Source organism: Schistocerca gregaria, chromosome 1, assembly GCF_023897955.1.
Source record: "Schistocerca gregaria isolate iqSchGreg1 chromosome 1, iqSchGreg1.2, whole genome shotgun sequence".
NCBI lineage: Eukaryota > Metazoa > Arthropoda > Insecta > Orthoptera > Acrididae > Schistocerca > Schistocerca gregaria.
Window position 1 is genome coordinate 621,099,743 of NC_064920.1, and position 21,377 is coordinate 621,121,119.

The 21,377-nt window shown below is 36.4% G+C and overlaps 1 protein-coding gene across 8 annotated transcripts in view; it reads right to left on the reverse strand.

The window, feature by feature from the left end:
- The window catches only part of LOC126359421 (leukocyte tyrosine kinase receptor), an 815,186-nt gene that overhangs the window by 137,616 nt on the left and 656,193 nt on the right, over positions 1–21,377 (reverse strand). For 4 of the 8 annotated variants that reach the window (XR_007566229.1, XM_050007633.1, XM_050007629.1 and 1 more), the window contains 2 exons: positions 10,104–10,157; positions 5,415–5,516 (listed from right to left, as the gene is read on the reverse strand). Coding sequence is in view for 7 of the 8 variants with exons in the window: in XM_050007633.1 (XP_049863590.1) it covers positions 5,415–5,516; positions 10,104–10,157 (156 nt within the window). In the remaining variant the exon portion in view is untranslated. The remainder of the gene's footprint in view (positions 1–5,414; positions 5,517–10,103; positions 10,158–21,377) is intronic. The other 4 variants (XM_050007634.1, XM_050007631.1, XM_050007630.1 and 1 more) reach the window with 3 other exon arrangements.

Consider the following 21,377-nt stretch of genomic DNA (forward strand, 5'->3'; position numbering starts at 1 on the left):
AGCTTATCCAAGCTAATCCAATAATTTATAAGCTTAAATAAAATAGAAAGAAACATTCCATATGGGAAAAATATATTAAAAACAAGGATTCCATGACTTACCAAACGGGAAAGCACTGGTAGATAGGGACAATAAAAAAACACACAAACACACACACAAAGCTTCAGTCTTTCGCAACCAATGGTTGCTTCGTCAGGAAAGAGGGAAGGAGAGGGAAAGATGCAAGGATGTGGGTTTTAAGTAAGGAGTCATTCCAATCCCGGGAGCGGAAAGACTTACCTTAGGGGGAAAAAAGAACAGGTATACACTCGCGCGCGCGCGCACACACACACACACACACACACACACACACACACACATATCTCTGCCCAAGTTCTGTGCCTTTAAATGTGTCTGCTTGTGTCTGTATATGTGTGGATGGATATGTGTGTGCGGTGCTCTTGACATATGGGAATGCACCAATTTGGTAGAATTCCGTTTTGTTCCTTGAGATATTTTCCTGGTTTCACGGCATGGATGCATACAATGGCTTTAAGACAATTACAATGGCTTTAAGGCAATTAACCTGTTTATCAAACCATTAAAGCTCTTCCAGCAGTACTATGACTGATGGTAATAAGATCCCATGCTACGATTTGATGCGTACTTGTGTGAAAGACTCGCAGTCCACGAAAAGCTGCAATCTAGAAGACAAAGCACAGTTCCTATCAGACTTATGCTGCAGTAACAGCTCTAGCATCAAGCTGCAACTCAGCAGATTCTGTATGAAACCCAAACTGCTCTTGGATTGGTTGATTTGGGGGAGGTGACCAAACAGCAAGGTCATCAGTCCCATCAGATTAGGGAAGGGTGGGGAATGAAGTTGGCTGTGCCCTTTCAATGGAACCAGGTAATACGCCAAATTAAGTTACCAACATAGTAGCATAATTTTTGATGGTGCCCTCCACCAGTAGTGGAGTAAATAAATTTAATCTGTGGGTAAATTAAAAATTTACTCCTGTAGTAATTTACTCCTTTAGTTCAGTATCTCGACTGAAAGTCACTGACTTCCTTCCCTCTTAGTAACTTACTACTTTTGTGTCACTTACTCTTGGTTGGTGCTCGCCACCCTAAGACGAAAGTGTGGGAAACTACAAAATCAAAATGTAAAAATGAAAAGATCCGGATAATGTAGATAGATATTTTAAGAATCTGTGAAGATGGCAGAGCAGGAAAAAAATCTCACCAGGCAGTGGCAGAGAACCTATATAGTGGTTAAGGAAATTTATAAGCTTTCAGAGCCAGTGGTTCCTTCTTCTGGCAGAAGGGTTGAAGGGTAAGAAGAGGAATGAAGAAACAGGACTGGCAAGGTTTGGGAAATGGAAAGAGTTTGGAAAAGTCGCCCAGAATCCTGGGTCAGTGGAGACATACTGGATGGGATGAGAAGTAAAGACATATCTGCTCTGTATCTATTCAGCTGCAATTTTATTTTCAAAAATGGATTGTTTTTGTTGGTGTAGAAAATATAATCATGCAGATTATATGTCTGAGGTGATACCAATGCAGCTGAAGAAATGTATGATCATGTTAACACCTTGGAACCAATTAACTTTCTACATACTGTATCAAAGAAAAATTCAATCAAAAAAACAGATCAATTATGAGACAAAATTGCTAGCCATTACTTACCTCCATGAGACAAAATGTGTAATACTGCTGATAGACGTATGTCAAAGCAACACTGATAAACTTCCTAGTTTCTGGAATAACAGTTCACTCATTAGTGAGAGGTGAGGAATATGTTGGAGAAGACTGATAGAGAGACACCTCTCTCTTCATCTTTGTTTATCCTCATCCTCACTACAGATGGGTCTCCCTCATAGTGGGGTTTGAGTGACTTACTCTCCTCTAACCTTCCATGTCTTTACTGGTGAAGGAAGTATTAATTCCAAAAGCTAGGTAGTGTGTCACTTTTACATGAATTTATTAGCAGTATTATTCATTTTGCCTCCTAACAATAAGTACTGACCAGCAGTACTGTCTCATAATTTATTACAACACCTGATAAGTTTTAACCTTGATTTCTATTATGTATGTTGTATGTTATTTACTTTCAAATTACTTATGAGCAAATTAAAATCATATTTAAGTTGCAAGGCTTCTAGTTTCAACATAGTACAAGGGCTACTCATAAAGTAACCTTCAATTTTATTTTAAAAATTAATGAATACTTGTAGCTACGTGGTGCTTGAGTGATTCAAAACGGAGACTTAGTGTGTAAGCAGCAAGGAGCTGAAATGGATGGTGTCATTCTGTCTCCCACTAGTTGTGAGGTATGTTCTGTCACTGACTTCTTGTAATCAGAATTAGTAAATGCTGCCAACATTCATTATTAATTGGTCATGTGTATGGAGATGCGTTTACCAGTGAACGTGTTGTGAAAGAGGTGCAGAAAATTGAAGGCTGGTCACACCTGATGTGTATGATGAAATTGGTCAAGGAAGACATTCAGATATGGGTTATGAACTTTTATAACACATTGATGAAATTGTGAGATGTGGCCTCAGGTTTCAAGGACATACTCTTTAACAATGTCATGGAGAGGTTAGGTTAACATAACATTTGAGCATGGTGGGTACCAAAATGTCTAAGTGATGTTCACAAAACTGAGAGAATGGTTTTGGCCTTGACATTCCTTCAGCACCACCAAGTGGAGAGAGAGGAATTTCAGAACACAGTCATAACTAGGAATGAGACATTGGTGCAATATGTGAACTCCAAAACTAAGGAACAGTACAAACAGTGGATGCACACTCATTCTCAGAATAAGCCCAAACGTTCAAACATAAAATACCAAGCTGCAAATAGTTACAGTTCTTGGGATTGCAACAGAATGTTGGCAACATATTTTGTGAAAGTAAATGAGAGATATCACACATTTGTTGTGTTATGATACTAAAAAGGTCAGTCCAAAACAAACTGTGTGGGATTATTGTCAAAGAAATCATTCTCCTTCATGGAAAATTGTGGCGCCATAATGCAAACCAAATTAAAGAAAAACTCAGACAATTTCACTGGGAGATTTTTCAACATCTTCCAAACAGACTGGACATGACACTAAGTGGCATTTTCATATATTCCCCAACATGAAGGCCTGGCACTATTCAGTACTTCACCATCAACAATGGAGTCAAGGATGCTATCCAACAACTGGCTGAAGCACCAGGTGGCACTCTTCTTTGATAAAGAAATACAGAAGCTGGTATCACAGTCAAAAAATATTTGAATTTGGATGGCGACTGCAGGGAGAAGTAATGTCCACGTGTTAAGTACATACTACATATTTGAAAATTATCTACTTTCCTTTTATTAAATAGCTAATCCAAGGTTAATTTATGAACAGCCTCATAGTATTGTTTGTCACTAGGAGGTAACATAAGTTCTTTATTTGAAGCTGTTGTATGATGCATGCACTTATGTCTTGTGGGCTGTGTCAGTGTCACACTGATTGCGGTGTACAAGACAAATTGCTGAAACTTATTGTGTTCTGTGATGTTTTGTGTTGATAAATGTGTGAGAACATGTTGGCATTGAAACTGAGGTAATATGGCTTATAGAAATCACTTACCAGACTTAGAAATTGAAGAAATCCTGAATAATGGCTTACACAGGATAATCTTTCAGAAAATTCAGAAGACAACAATTAATTTGAACTTAAGAGTGATAACTGTGTTGCAGACAGGAAAGATGTAATTGATTATGAAGAATGTAGTGTACAAATTTCAGGTTTGTTTTTTAATGCACCAAATTGTACTTTTGCAAAGATTGATGTCATTCTGATGCAAAACTTGAACAATTTTTGTTTGCAAAAAATTCTGGGATCTGGTTTCTTGTTGATAAATTATCAACATAACTGGACTGTATATTGGAGTATTTCAATCAACACACATTTCCAAAAACAAAATCAGAGATAGACAGACATTGTCTCTAAACTTGTGCCATCAGAACTAAAGAATAATAGGTGTGAAAAACAGTGTCTTGAGGACACTTCATTAAGAATATGATTCTGCCCCACTGCACAAACTAAGACCTATCTGAGGGTATTTCATATAATGCACAGAACAGTATTTTATCCACCATCAATTCTGACTGTAGATAAAGCAATCTATTTTTTTTTAGGGTGAACTGGATTCTGTGTCTACATGAATAATAAACTGGAAAACTATAGGATCAAACTGTAGGCCTCCACTGCTTGTGATGCTGAAACATGTTACACATGCAACAATAAAATTTATACCAGAGTAAAAGTAAATACAGAACACTATCCCCTATGGTGAAGCCTATGATCTTACTTAAAAAAGAAAAACTGAATACAGAAAGTTTATAAATTATGAGACACAATTGTGGGCATCACTTACCTTCATGGGACAAAATATTTAATGCTGCCAATAGTCACAAACAAAGATAAAAGTTATGAAACTTTCCTAGTTTTATGAACCATTAGATCCTTCCATGGGGATGAGAGATGGGCAGGGCAGAGAAAATAAAAAAGAAAGGTCACTCAGAATCTAGGACAAGAGAGACCCATCTGTAGTGAAGACATGAGTAGACCAAGATCTTTCATGGTATGGTGAATATCAATGGAAGGCAGAGTGCAATAATGAAGGAAAATATACTTATGATGATACTTTTTTCAGACTGTGTAAAGTACAGAAATTCAAGATTATTGCACAAATTCTTTTTTGTGTAATCAGGAGGTTACACTATTAGATTTCTTTTCAGCCTTGTACATACAGTCTAAACTGAGGTGACAGAAGTAATGTGATAATTCCTACTATGATGTAAGACCTCCTTTTGCCTGGTGTAGTGCAGCAACTTGATGTGGCATGGACTCAACAATTTGTTGGAAGCCACTGCAGAAATATTGGGCAATGCTGTCTCTCTAGTCATCCATAATTGTGAAAATAGTTATCAATGCAGGATTTTGTGCACCAACTGAATTCTCCATTATGCCCTATAAACATTTGATGGGATTTATCTCAGGCAATCTGGGTGACCAAACCATACACTCAAGCTTTTGGAATGTTTTTCAAATAAACTGTGAACAATTGTGGCCCAGTGACATGGCAATTTGTCATCCATAAAAATTCCACTGCTGTTTGGGAACATAAAATCGATGAATGGCTCAAAATGGTCTTGAAATAGCCAAATGTAGCCATTTCCAGTCATTGATCATTTCATTGGACCAGAGTGTCTCACAATTAAAAGTCAACAGCCTTAACATGTAAGTGTCTAAAGAGGACAAAGATAATTCATTCTTTTCCTTTTTTAAAAACAAAAACAAATTTATAGTCTTTAATTAAACTCAGAAATTTACAATTAAGGAAGTTTCATTAAAGATGGAATATGAGACTTAATAACTCAACTGTACTCACCATATGTCAGTCTTTGATGTAAAAATACCATCCAGGAAAGCTTCTGGAGGCATCCATTTTATGGGTAGCATAGCTTTTCCACCTTTCCTGTAATAATCAGCCCTGCACAAAAATTATGGAACCACAGAATATAAAATTTGCCATCAGTTGAAATAACTGCAGCTCAAGATATATCACTTTCCTTCACACTTCAATTATTACTTAATGTAATGATGTAGAATCATGAACAACACTAAATCAGATGTAATTCAATAAATTAAATACAACTTATTATCAACATTATACTATTAATTTATATTCATTACAACCAGAAATTACAATTAGGAAACTCTATGATATATGTACATTGAATTTGTATCATGGCTAGAATGTAGGTATTTAACAGAGTAATATACCTTACTTTGATAGGTTGCAAACAAAAGTCTAACCTTAGGAGGTGATAGATGAAATGACCTGAATGGAGAATAGTAGAATAAGAAATACAGAATTATTTTTCTGAACCGTAGCTTATTGCAGTCTACATAGGAGGATTAACCTTGCAGAACTGCAGACTGGTAGGGCACAAGAGTAGATAACAAAAAAGAATGGAAATAATTTTACATGGTAGTCATTGTTTTAATTCTTATAAAAGATATCAGTAATTGTCACAAGAACTGTTGCAGCTAACCAGAGAATACAGATTAGTAGCAAAATGTAAAGATAAATGAGATAAGAGGAGTAAGAAAAGATAAAATGCAGCAAATATATACACTCCTGGAAATTAAAATAAGAACACCGTGAATTCATTGTCCCAGGGAGGGGAAACTTTATTGACACATTCCTGGGGTCAGATACATCACATGATCACACTGACAGAACCACAGGCACATAGACACAGGCAACAGAGCATGCACAATGTCGGCACTAGTACAGTGTATATCCACCTTTCGCACCAATGCAGGCTGCTATTCTCCCATGGAGACGATCACAGAGATGCTGGATGTAGTCCTGTGGAACAGCTTGCCATGCCATTTCCACCTGGCGCCTCAGTTGGACCAGCGTTAGTGCTGGACGTGCAGACCACGTGAGATGACGCTTCATTCAGTCCCAAACATGCTCAATGGGGGACAGATCCGGAGATCTTGCTGGCCAGGGTAGTTGACTTACACCTTCTAGAGCACGTTGGGTGGCACGGGATACATGCGGACGTGCATTGTCCTGTTGGAACAGCAAGTTCCCTTGCCGGTCTAGGAATGGTAGAACGATGGGTTCGATGACGGTTTGGATGTACCGTGCACTATTCAGTGTCCCCTCGACGATCACCAGAGGTGTACGGCCAGTGTAGGAGATCGCTCCCCACACCATGATGCCGGGTGTTGGCCCTGCATACGACCATCATTGGCACCAAGGCAGAAGTGACTCGATCGCTGAAGACGACACGTCTCCATTCGTCCCTCCATTCACGCCTGTCGCGACACCACTGGAGGCGGGCTGCACGATGTTGGGGCGTGAGTGGAAGACGGCCTAACGGTGTGCGGGACCGTAGCCCAGCTTCATGGAGACGGTTGCGAATGGTCCTCGCCGATACCCCAGGAGCAACAGTGTCCCTAATTTGCTGGGAAGTGGCGGTGCGGTCCCCTACGGCACTGCGTAGGATCCTACGGTCTTGGCGTGCATCCGTGCGTCGCTGCGGTCCGGTCCCAGGTCGACGGGCACGTGCACCTTCTGGCGACAACATCAATGTACTGTGGAGACCTCACGCCCCACGTGTTGAGCTATTCGGCGGTACGTCCACCCGGCCTCCCGCATGCCCACTATACGCACTCGCTCAAAGTCCGTCAACTGCACATACGGTTCACGTCCACGCTGTCGCGGCATGCTACCAGTGTTAAAGACTGCGATGGAGCTCTGTATGCCACGGCAAACTGGCTGACACTGACGGCGGCGGTGCACAAATGCTGCGCAGCTAGCGCCATTCGACGGCCAACACCGCGGTTCCTGGTGTGTCCTCTGTGCCGTGCGTGTGATCATTGCTTGTACAGCCCTCTCGCAGTGTTCGGAGCAAGTATGGTGGGTCTGACACACCGGTGTCAATGTGTTCTTTTTTCCATTTCCAGGAGTGTATATCACAGGCTACAAACAGAATCCTTTGGAATCCTTCCTGATTTCCTCCTTGACTTTATAGGAACCATGTCTTTCTCAGAAAGCACAAACCTGAGGTGTTTAAAGTTTCATGCAACTCCTATGAATCAAACTTTTTGTTAAGAATGGTAATCATAAAAAGTATCATGGTATCACTTGAGTATTACATTGTCATGTAGTGGAAAGAGTAAAAACATGGAAATAATGAAGGTTTCTGAAAAACAAAAAGAAGAAATCCTTTGTTTTGCATTTACTGCTGCTGGAATTACCAACTAAAAGGTTTACAGAGCAAGAAGTCCAACAAATAAAGTGAAAAAATTGATGAAAGTATTGTTTTTCTTACTAAAAAAAAACTACAATAGTAATCATACGAGACACAATAGAGACAGAACAGGAGGCACACTTGTAGAAATGATCTGGTAAGAAAGGTTTATGCCTTTAGTATTTTCTACCCCAAGAAGAATCATTTTTCAGACGAAAAGGTTTGCAAAGAGAGTGATACACTTGTGAACATTATTCATTTCATCACATCATTGTGGAAAGCTGATTCTTGATTCAGACTAAATAATGAAATTTACAGTCAAGTAATTCAGAATGGAAGACAAACAGAATAGGAATCAAGTACAAAGTTCAGCTACTAAATATATTAAACACAAACCTTGAATGACTTGGGTACGTTAATAATTAAACTGCAAAACCTCTGTCAGTGTGGCTGATGTAAGTGTGTAATGAGAAGAAAATTTTGCAAGAAAAGCAATGAATGAGTTAAACAGATGTCTGAATTTTCATAAATAAGAAGAAAACTGACTGGAACTCTTTCGCAGGTGAAAGTTGTTGGCAAAGAAACAGCTGAAAAAAAATTATTTGGCATTATCCTAACATGCATGAATTATCCATTGTGTTCCTGTGATGACAATGCAAACTTGCAGAGTTATGAAGAATGGAAAATATGTCAATCTAAAAGAAGGAACACTGGTACAGAAAATACTGAATTGAGGAGACAAGTGAAAATGAAACAAATTTAATACTGATATGCACACATTGCTACATTCACAACAGCTGTTTCAAGTAGTGTCCCCCAGATTCTATGCTGGCATGATATCACTGCACAAAAGTTCAGCACTCTGGTGCACAGGCAGCAAGAATGATAACCCGTTGAGTGTCAGCAAGTGTCTTATGCACAAGACATCTGAAGAACACCACAAGAAGAAGTCAAATGGGATACGTTCAGGCAAATAAGCTGACTATGAAACAGTATCTTCTCTTCCACCTACCAGAAAATGTCTGACATAGGTGCACAAAGTACTCCCTCTTGTTGGAATCACACACCTGCACAGAAGTCGAGTGGGAAATCTTCCAATGTTGGGAGTATTTATCCAAGAACTATGTCTACATTAGCGTAGTTAAGAACATAATACACAGAAAAGGACCCATTAACTGACCATTAACAGAACCTGAGCATGAGGTCACAGCTAATCTGTGTTGTTGTCACTGCACAAGTGCTGTGTGGGGATTCTTGACAGTCTACGTATGACAGCTGCAACTACTGAGCCTTGCACTTCTGGTGAAACAGGCTTCAAGCAAATAAAAATACAAATGTAGAAAAGCAAGAATACAATTCAGTGTTGTAGCATTCATTGATTCAACATTACACGAAGTCCAAAGTCGGTGGGAGTTGAGCTAACTGTGAAGCAAAGGGGATGCAATAACTGTTAACATATTATTTCCTGCTCAGTGTTGTGCATGATACCAGTTTCATGTATACCTGACTGGGTGCTGATTGAAAGCTCCTCATCTTTGAATGCAGGCACTGTGTCTTCTAAGTTGGCAATCTGTACAGTTTGTTTATCTCCTCAGTTGTATTATAACTTACATTTTTACCCTTCACTATTAGAAGACTTGAATAGTGTTTTGCATCAGACATGTCCTATCTGGGTATTTGCTTTGATGCAACCTATCAGCTTTCCCATAGCATTACAATGTTTGTAGGTACATGAAAATGTGGAGCTTAGTGCCGAAGTACCAGACTGCAGACCCAAAAGGACTTGGAATTCAGTCTCAGGTCGGGGTCTAAAATTCTAATGTGTCACTTATCACATGTTTCACCTTTCAATAACACAAGCTGTACCCGTTTAGTGCATTAATAGAGTCTCCAGTCCCCATTCCTCAGGACATATGTCTATATTTGATCAGGTTTGCCTAATTTACAATGTTTGTGACTATGTGAAAACTAAACCAGTTTATGACATCATTGAAACAATAATTTTAAGGTTCTTGTATTCCATTCCATAGGCAGAGTTATCTCACAGCACATTTGGTTTCATAAATTTTGACTCAGTAGTTTTTGGACCAGGGTTCCTTCTTTAAAACTGACGCATCCATCATTGAAGCATAATGTATAAAATTACAGAATCAGAGAAATTCTTTCTGTTTTTGGGATACAGGTTAAATTTCCATGTATGCTTGCTCAGGCATTAGGTATTAAGCTCATTCGACTTCACTTTCTTAAAAAACAAATTTGCATTTCTTTAACTCAATCAAATATCTAAATAAACAAAATTGACTTACATCACATCTAAATTCTTTTCTTGATTGACATAATTTTGATCTCTGCTTTTTGAACTGAAAACAAAAATGTATTTATGAATTTACATATGTCTTTAAAAATGCTATTATCTTAAATTTGCAAATTTTCTGAAATTATGTTCATTGCTTCAAACAGTGCATTAACTGTAAAGTTTTATGAAATTACCAATAATATTTAAGTTATTACCCTTCAAACAACAGAGCCAAACAACATGTACTGCTACAGAGACATTCCCCTGGAGCAGAGTGTCAACTGAGGTGGCAGAAGGTATTACTTAGATGCATATTAGCATTGGCAATCACAAAGTGCAGAAAAACCATGAATATTTCTCTACATAATGACACCATCTATTATGTACATACATACATAACTGTTTAACGTACACTTGAGAAAATGTGGGGACATTTAAAGCTAGATGTGATGTGCAGAGTACCAGAAACAGACATTTGCTGGATTTGCATTCTTCAGCACTCCCCTTGGTCCTTAATAAGTACAGATATTTGAGTACAAATTTTTTCAACAAGTTTTCGTACATAGCTCATTATGTGTTATTCAAAATATACAAGGTAGTATTGCAAACTTGGATAAAATGCTGCAATTTCTATCAAGATGAAGAATTCTTAAAAAGTAAACAATACAAAATATGATTATAAAGGTCTTTGGTGTTGTTATATAGTCGCTTTATTTGCTGTGTTCATGTATACTATAGACTACATGGTATTTGTTTATGTCCAGTTATACATCACTGTAGAATGATTCTTTCACCAACAACATACACTTTGCATAAGGATCACAAAGACAATATAATAGAAACTGGGGTTTATATAGAGGTTATAGATAGTCATTTTTCCCTCACTCAATTTGAGAAAGCCACAGGAAAGAAAATTACTGTCATGCACCACATGGCAGCTTGAAATGCATGTATGTAAATGTAGAGTGAGTTTAAAGGCAATTTGTAATGAAAATATTTATGAACTGCTGAAATAATTAGTAAAAATCTACTGTTGTACTCAGGAACAGTAACTTCCTCCTATGACAATTCCATTTTTCTGTTGAGGTCAAAATCGTGAAGAGAACAAGAGCACTACAAAATGCACCTAAAGTCTTCATTCTCCCATTTCCTGTGCACAGCAGACACAAATAATCTGACAACAAAACTGACATTTTATCTGGCAATGTTAATGTGTTATATTCAATACGTGAAGAAACACCTTGCATAACAACAGTATCAATTTTTTATCCAGAGTGTATTTTCACAAACTAACTAATACAACAGATTTTTTAATTGAATGTGACAAATTGAGCACATTCAACACATATGTAACAACACAATTCCTACGAACTTAAAACTATAACCAACAAAACACTTGGGTTAGCACGTGGAAACAGTAATAAATGTTATAGATAAATAATATGGTGGTGATATACATGTAGTGGAGTTTTATTATAGCTTCTTGCTAATATGCATTACATAATGATCAACAAAAGAACATTCATTAATGTAAGTTACTTTAACTACCATATCTGAGAAATGTATACAAGGTAATATTAAATACAGTTAAGAGTACTTGTTTGCTGAGCTCTGAAGAACAACTGAAGCACAGAAAGTAGATAAATAAAATGAACATTGTGAAATATCTGGATTTCAAAATTTCAAATGATCCTTCACCACAGAGGCAGAAAAGAAATGAAAAGTTGGTGGGGAGATAGCAGGATCTCCTCCAAATTCGCTTTCAGGAGAGATGCAGGAAAGCATTTGGAAGTAACAATGGCTCAATGACTGATAGTCAAGTTATAGAGTATAGTGAGTTGCTGGTTAACAATAGGTCACAATTTAAAAGCTATACTTTTAAGTCACTGCAGTATGCAAATGGTGAAGAAAGATTAAAGAAGGCTTTGGAAAAAAATGTAGTGTAGAAAAAAAAACAGAAAAGGAACACATCAACAATAAGGATTGCTGCTGACAGAAACAGAAAGCAGTTGACAGTACTTGTACTGCAGAGGATCAAATAGAAAGAGACATACAAATCGATACTTAGTAGATGTTTTGAATCAAATATTCATCAGAGAGTCAGTTTTCATTTCAAATGCAGTACAGTGATACTAGGAGGGAGATCCACATGAAAGCAGCATGCTTGTCAATGCTCTAATGTTTCTGCTACTGCTTACAAAGATCATTTCCTTTTGTCTAACAATTTTCTATCTTTCTCTTTCTTTTCCATGTTTTATTATCTTGATGATGCAATCTGATACCATTTGAAACATAGAAATCCTGTCACAGCCTAGATCAAGTTGTTTTTGTTAGCACAGCTAGAAAGTAAGTGTACTTCTTCTGTATGCAATACTTGAAACAAAAAACTAGTTACTAAATATTATTATTTACTTATAGGAGGAACAGGAAAGTTACACAGCTCTAGTTAAGAGTGACAAATGCTACCAGTTTTTCCTTGCTTAAAAAACAATGTAATGGTAAGATGAACAGAGCATGCTGTTTAAATCTACAACAAACTTCAAGAATTCATTTCTATTACTGCTAATACAACTATACACACAAAAGTACCAAAATAAAGTTTGCCCCAACTTTAGGAAGGTGAGGTGAAAAGTACTTGTTCTGGCATGCAAATGATGATATCTCAATGATATTCTGTGTCTGGTTGTTGTAATATGATGTGTAATAATGTATGTCACATGCCAATTTGATCTGCAAAATAGTTTTGTTCATACAGCTTAAACACAGTCATGTGGCATTTGTTTTTTTTCCAAATGGACAAACTGGAATATCATGCTGTCACAACATTCTGTTTTGGATGGCTTACTACCAACAGAAATGTGTCTATAGTTGGTGTAAGTTTTCAAGGAGTCTACACCTTCATTTTCAATAGTTATGAAAGGATTAATGTGATTATCTTCTCTTGAATATGATCCACATGAAGGACATCCAAAAATTGGCACAGATGGAGAAAAAATGGAAATTGCACAGTACAATTTTGGCCAACTGGCTGTATGAAACAGATGATGTCAAAAGAAACAGAAGCGTATATTTTATATGTACAAAATTAATACTCCTTTTGTTGACTGTTGACCAAAAACAATTTCCAAAGTATGTTTGCATCATTTAAAACATAATAAAATAGATTTTGTGTACTGAATTGTCACTGTGAATGAAAAGTGGTCCCATCATACATGACTGAAATTCAAACAACTATCAAAGCAGTGGGAGAAGACAATGGGTAAGACAGTTTCCCTTTGCCAACAAAGTTATAGCCACATTTTTCTGGAAGACAAAAAGGATTCATCTAATTAATTACTTTACACAGCATAAAACAATAACAAAAGAATTCTGCAAATGTCTCCTAGGCTAACTGTATGAAGACGAAAATCATATAGATAATAAGAAGTCTAGATATTAAAAGAAAGAAGTCATCTTTCATCAGTGCAATATTGATGTCATACAGCTGCTTCAGCAATGGGAAAACTAAAGAATATGAATTATAAATTGTTGGAACATCCCATCTATTAGCCACATTTGATATTTCTGACTTATATCTAACTCCACAGCTAAGAAATATATGGATAGAAAGTATATGTAGTCTAATGAATAGGTTGAGACATCTGTAGACTGATGTTCTGCAGTTATTCCAGAATCATACTTCAAGGAGTGGAGACTAATCCCTGAAAAAAGTATTTGAGTAAAGCTCTTTGGTCTAATGGTACTGAAAAATAAAGGTATTTTTGACTGCAGTAGTATCGTATTTCACTACCAGACCCCCCAAGAACCTGTCACCTTGCCTGTGTAATGGAAGTAAAACCTGTGATGTTATATGACAACCAAGAAAACTAAAACTAAAACTAAAGAATACATCTAGAGTAATGACAGATACCCACTTACCTTCATATAATGTCTAGAAAGCACAGTATAATAGCTTTCAGAGTCACCAGCTGTTTACCAATCATTGTGAGAATAACAAATATGACATGCATCCAAGGAAAAATAAAATGGTGTGATTATGTACACTTCAAAGACAAGAATATGAAATGAATATGAAGAAATCAAATGCAGCGGGGAAACTAAAATATAAGATTATAGGTAGAGAAAGAAAGAAAATGATTTAACATGAAAAAGAAATGTGATTCAAGGAAATATACAACAATACTCATAGGAAGAGAAGAACACACAGTGGAAAACAAAGGTGAGTTGATAACAGCATCAAAACAGGAATAAATAAGAACATGGAAATGAGTGAACCACTGAAGGGTAACATAGGAGGTGTGTGCCTCCAAAAGCCTAGCTTCTAAGATGGACAAACTGAAGCAGACCCAGATAAAATCTACTTGTAGAGTAATTACTGCTTAACGTACGGAGCTGTTAATGCACATGTTGGTATACTTTCCCTCTGCTATCCCAAATACACAATAAATAGATTGAATGATATGACAGTCTATAACCCAGGTGATGTGGTTGACGGAAGAGCACTTCTCATTTGAAATATCAATAGGATATAATCCAGCCCGAGATGTTGGTGTTGGCAGTAGTGCGCGTGTGTGTGTGTGTGTGTGTGTGTGTGTGTGTGTGTGTTTTTGTTACTGATGAAGGCCATCACCGAAAGCTTTATGCGAGTGCCTTTTAATTGTGCCTGTCTGCAACTTGACATGTCTTCTTTATAGTAAGTGGCAATCTGTCTTTTCCTACATTGTTGAGATTCCTACCTGGAGTTTCCATTGGTTGATTTGGCATAATAAATTAATAGATGATATTACTAATTAGAAATTTTATGTCAATATGTATAACATTTTTATTTAACCTGCAAAAAGCATGCATTTGCTTTTAGAGTACTATAGTCCAAACCACACAAATAAAGATTTTATTTTTCTCATATAGGTTCTGGGTAGTGTAATAAGGAACATTCTACCACTGTCAGCAGCTCAAATAGCTGTTCCAAGTTCATGTAGATACCTAATCATACTAAAGGTGTTGTCCTATGAATTTACTCTGCAGGTTTGTGATGTGTAAAATATACATACATTAAACTTTGCTCCATAGACCACGAATACGGCATTTTGTAATGATGTGGAATGTGTCACTTTAACATAAATTTTCTTTGCACAAAATAATTAATTAATTTTTTACAGTTACTACTTCACATCTAAGAATTCATTTATTGAGTAGGAGTTGTCATTCTGAAATTCTTTTAATTTGCTTTTAAATGTTGGTTGGCTATCTGTCAGACTTTTAATACTATTTGGCAAATGACCAAAGATTTTTGTGCCAGCATAATTCACCCCTTTCTGTGCCAAAGTGTGATTTAATCCAGAATTGTGAAAATCATCCTTTCTTCTAGTGTTGTAGCTATGCACTTCGCTGTTATTTTTGAATTGGGACGGGTTATTAATGACAAATTTCATAAGTGAATATATGTATTGTGAAGGTACTGTGAAAATCCCAAGTTCCTTAAATAAATGTCTGCAAGGTGATCTTGGGTGGGTTCCAGCTATTATTCTGATTACACACTTTTGTGCAATGAATATTTTCTCTCTAAATGATGAAATGCCCCAAAATATGATGCCATACAAAAGCAGTGGATGAAAATAGGCATAGTAGGCTAAGTTTCTGATATCTTTATCACCCAAATTTGCAATAATCCTAACAGCATAAGTAGCTGAACATAACCGTTTCAGCAGGTCACTGATGTGTTTCTTCCAATTCAATTTCTCATCAATGCACACACCCAGAAATCTTTGAGAATTCTGCCTTAGCAACAGACTTCTATTCATAGTCTATATTTATCAGTGGTGTTCTGCTGTACAGAATTGTATAAACTGTGTTTTCTCAAAATTTAGTGAGAGTCCATTTGCAGGGAACCACTTAATAATGTTCTGAAAGATGTTATTTGCAATTTCCTCAGCTGAGTATTGCTTCTTGGATGTGATTACTATACTTGTGCCATCATGAAAAAGAAAGAGCTTTGCATCTTCATGAATACATAGTGGCAAGTCGTTAATATAGATTAAGAACAATAAGGGACCCAAGACTGAACACTGTGGGACACCATTCTTGATACCTCTTTCCAGTTAAAGGACTCTGCTGGCTTTTGCAGGCTATCTGTACTGTTAATTTCAACCCTCTGGATTCTTCCAGTTACATGTGAGTTAAACCATCTGTGCACTGTCCCAATCATACCACAATACTTAAGCTTATCTAGAAGAATTTCTTGATTCACACAATCAAAAACCTTCGAGAGATCACAAAATATCCCAATGAGTGATCTTCAGTTATTCAGTGCATTTAATATTTGATCAGTGAAAGCATATATAGCATTTTCTGTTGAAAAGCCTTACTGAAAACCATATTGACACTTTGTAAGTACTTCATTTTTACAAATACGTGATGCTACTTTAGAATACATTACTTTTTCAAGAATTTTGGACAAAACTGTCAGAAATGAGATTGGATGGTAGTTGTTAGCATAAGATCTATCCCCTTTTTTATGCAATGGTTTAACAATGGCGTATTTCAGTCTCTCTGGAAAAATGCCCTGTTTCAGTGAGCTATTACATATGTGGCTAAGACTCCTACTGATTTGTTGCGAAAAAGCTTTTAGTACTCTGTTGGAAATGCCATAAATTCAATGTGAGCTTTTACTTTTGAGTGAATTTATTATTTTCTTAATTTCAGTAGGAGAGTTGGGTTGAATTTCAATTTTATCAAATTGCATAGGTACTGCCTCTTCCATATACTGCCTTGCATTTTATAATGAATAGCTGGATCCTATTTTTTCTACAACACTTAAAAAATGATTATTAAAATGTTTTCTACTTCTGACTTCTTGTTAACAAACTTTTCATTGTGTTTGATAGAAATACTGTCTTCCTGTGCTCTCAGTTGCCCTGTTTCCCTTTTAACAATATTCCAAATTGTTTTAATTTTATTATCAGATGTGCTAATCTCAGGATATAATGCACATACTTCTGGACTTTTTAATAAATTTTCTTAATACAGTGCAGTAGTTTTTATAATGTTTCACTGTTTCAGGATCATTACTCCTCCTAGCTACAAGATGACTCACATTTTCCTTTTCTGCTCACAAGATATTTTTATCCCTTTACTAAGCTATGACTTTTTACATGGTTACTAAGAATTATACTTCACTGTTTTCTTAAGGAAACTGTTTCCAAATACACTCACAAAGATATCATGAAATAAGTTAAATTTTAAATTAGCATAATGTTCCCTGTACACCTCATTCCAGTCTAACTGTTGCAAGCTTTCCCTAAAATTCTGAATTGTTAAATTATTAATGGAATGCACTATTTTGGAGGACTGTTTTGCATTACTGTATGGAGCTATATTATATACTGTAACTAGCTGTGCATCATGATCAGACAGACCACTCTTAACAGGAAAAGTTTTTATTTGATTAAATCTATCTTGGTCTATGAAAATGTTATCTATCACTGTGCTGCTTTCCAGTACCACCTGAGTAGAGAAATCAATAACTGATGTCAAATTGAGAGAACCAAGTAATACTTTAAGGTCAAGCTTTCTATTGGACTCTTTCAGAAAATCTACATTGAAATCTCCACAAACAATGATTTGCTTTCCTTTGTCTGAAAGGTAGCACAACAAAGAATTCAAGTTTTTCAAAAATAGTTGAAAATTTCCCAATGAGGACCTATACACGGATACAATTATAAAAGCATCTTTATTTAGTTTAAGCTCACAGGCACATGCTTCTACGTGTTGCTCTATGCAAAAGTTTTTAGTTTCCAAATTTTTCACGCTATGACTGATTTTAACATATATGGCAACTCAAAATGTGTGCCCTGACTGGGATTTGAACTAGCTTACGTGGCAGATGCTCTATGTGACTGAGCCACCGAGGACAAAATGACAGATACAAACTTTCTATAAATGTCATTAGATTGCTGTAGCAAAAGTTAGTAAATTGGTCACAAAACTTGGCTTACATCTGGATATTGCTGTATTGTTTTCAAGTCTTCACCACAGTACATTTTGTAACTGATATTGTAGATAATGCTAATCGTCTAAGATGTTCAATATTCATAAATTGATGTCTAAATGTTATACCTCTGACAGGTTTAAGACATTAAGTGGCAATGTTAGCCAACCATTGCTTGTGCACTGGCCATGAAATATTGAGATCTGGGTTTTAACCCTGGTTCAACACACAATTTTATTTTTTCTAAATGTCCGCTGAAGTGTGCACTCAGCTAAAAAAAGGAGAGAACTGTCAACCCAAAGTGTTCTGAGACTTAGTTAAATTGAATTCTCTGCTGTATATGTTATTTCAGCCTAGTGAGGGCCATAGTATGCAATTTGACAGGGAGGCAAGAAAATGGCAGGCTGAAACTCCAAGTGGTTGATGAGGCACTTACAGATAGTAAAACTGGTAACATATTGTCTGTGGATAGGTAGGATCATGGTAAGAATCCTGGTCTGGTACACAATTTTCACTAGTTAGATATGATCATTGCTCTGCTTACCACTCAACTATTTCTTAATAATATGCATAATTCTCTTATGGCAGCACAGGTAACAGGACACTGGATATAGCCACCTCTGCACCTTTTATTACTGCCAGATATGACCCTGCCCTCCATAAATAACTTAAATGGTTAAATCAGAACCCAATCAATGTCAGACATGACTTGGTAGGTCCTCTCCTCAATACATGACATCCTAAAGCTATTGTCACACAAGATGTGAAGGTAAATGTGTACATGGGGTGTGACAATGATTGTGATGTCAGGTACAATTTGATGCTGTGGAACATATCCACCCATGACCAGCAGAATCCAGTATGTCAAGAGTTTTTAGTGTTGGAAAATTACTGACACAGATATTTATATAATGTCACATTTGGCCATATATTATCTGTATTGTAGAATTGATAGCCATCCATGGCCATTTTTGCTCAAGCCAAAGATGTTTATTTATTTATTTATTTATTTAGCATCCAGTAGATCACACATGTGATATAGGATTTGTCATTTGATTACACGTAACACATAACAACACCTACACATAATAAATTGACAAACATATACAAACAGCAAAAAAATTACATACACATAGTACATAAGTAGTGTACAAGAACTTATTACCCAAAAACAAAAGCACATGCTCATGATAAACAATTCATGTTCAGAGGCCGAGCTTCAAAGTGCTGCATGGATACAGTTGATTGATTAATTATTGTTAATTTTTTTATTGTGTCACTGGAAGGAGTTTGTAAGGAAGGGATAGAGACATATTAATTAGTTCCATTGAGAATATGTAAACATTATTATGAAAATATAATTTTTTCATCATTATCATAAATTATTGTCCAGTATTTTGCTAATATGCAAAATATATTTTATGATTGTGAGGAAAAAGATATTGCAATACATTTTTCCCTAGTAAGCTTCCTGTTCTCAAAAGTGGTCACTGAACCTGCTACTTGTGAAAAAGAAAGTTTTAGAAAACCACTATAGGTTCCTGAATGTACATTTAGAAAGGGATCAATATGATGCAAGACTGCTCTTTGTGTTATAGAGTGAACCAAGAAGATACTGCATTGAGCTACACTGTTCTGAAATAAAATGCTTTGTTTTTGTATTTGAAAGGTTCTAGTAGGAAACTCCAGATTGGAATATCACCAATTATGGAAAGAACATAACACTACTCACTATAAAAGCGACACACTGAGCCACAGATGGGCTTTACAGTCAGTAGCAACCTATCCTTTCCATAACTGTTAAAAGTTCAGCTAGAGGTTTTTCATGTTTAAATTTATGTACAAGAAGACAAATTCTTCATAAATTTTATTCATTCAGTGACTGTATGCATCCCCAGTGATAAAGTGAACATAAAAATGAAAACTTCTCCAGAAATTTTTGCACTTTCATTAAATTAATTGTTGTATGCACCTTTACTGATTATGTAAAAATGAAAACTTCTGATTGTCATGAATATAAAAGAAATAAGGCATGAACTGAAATTTTGAATCAACCCAAGGTAAGTTAACAAATATCAGAGATGGCAGCATAGTACTGGTGGGGCATTGACTATAAGGCAAGGATCTCAGTCACAGTCTGACACATAGTTTTAACATATTAGAAATGTTCAAATTTTTGTTTGCCTGTTCACATGTGAAAGTGCTGTCAGAGACATTTTTTAAAGTAGAAATTGAAATGTTTTAAAAGATTTCTTATTAACATACAGAGACCATTGATATATCCACAATCTGTTATGGGATTACCTCTGCTAATCTTAAACACCTAATGCATCTATTTCATATCTAATCATTTTCAGACACAAATTCTGTGTGATATGTTTGTTTGGATGGCCATATTCCACAGTAGTTGTTATCAACATCTGTCAATTATTATTTATATTTTTTGGTCTTAAGTGTATTGTAGTTTAAGAGTGTTACATGAGATGCTTTTTACTTTAACTTACTAAGTGTCATCACTGGTGTGACACCTGTTACTCCTCTTAACAAAACGTCTGGAATAAGCACATGGAAGTACTGAAAAGCATCTACAATATGTTTATTTGGTTGGTCCTTTTCCACAATAATCTTTTTTTTTTGTTCTCCTAGGCATACTGGAAACTGTAGTGTAATACTCTCTTAAACTGCAGTACACTTACAACAGAAATAATAATAATGAATTCTGTATGGTTTGCACAGCAAGTGGAGAATCTTGCTGTCACAGATCATGTCAAATTACATGACAGTGCATCAGACAGTTTGTGGACCATGACAATGCATAGGACATTACAACTGACATAATGTGGGAGGACAACACAAAGATCATCATACAGTTAACACTACTGACACAATTCATCATGATAGGAGGCAGAGACACACTTCTCAATTTGATCTTGAACATTCACATGAAGCACTCCACCTCTGAGTTAGAAGCCAGGTGAATTACTGATAGCAACAACAACTGACAATGTGTGAGTAGTGCTCTCGACATTGTGGAGGGTAGTTTTGCAACATACAGAAAGTTCTTCCTGAAAAAGAGCCCAGAAAACTGATGTGCACTCTGCCCCTACAGTGCTCTGGGATCGACATGGGTCACAGCCTGATTCTGAGCACTGGTCAAGACCGCACAGTATGTTCAACGTTGTGATTGATCACTGGCCAGTACAAACAGTCAGCAGTGCTTCACAAGCAGCAACTGCAGTATGTGAGGATGCAATGCCATGACTACTTGACAGCTTTGCTCCTCCATTGCAAGAATAA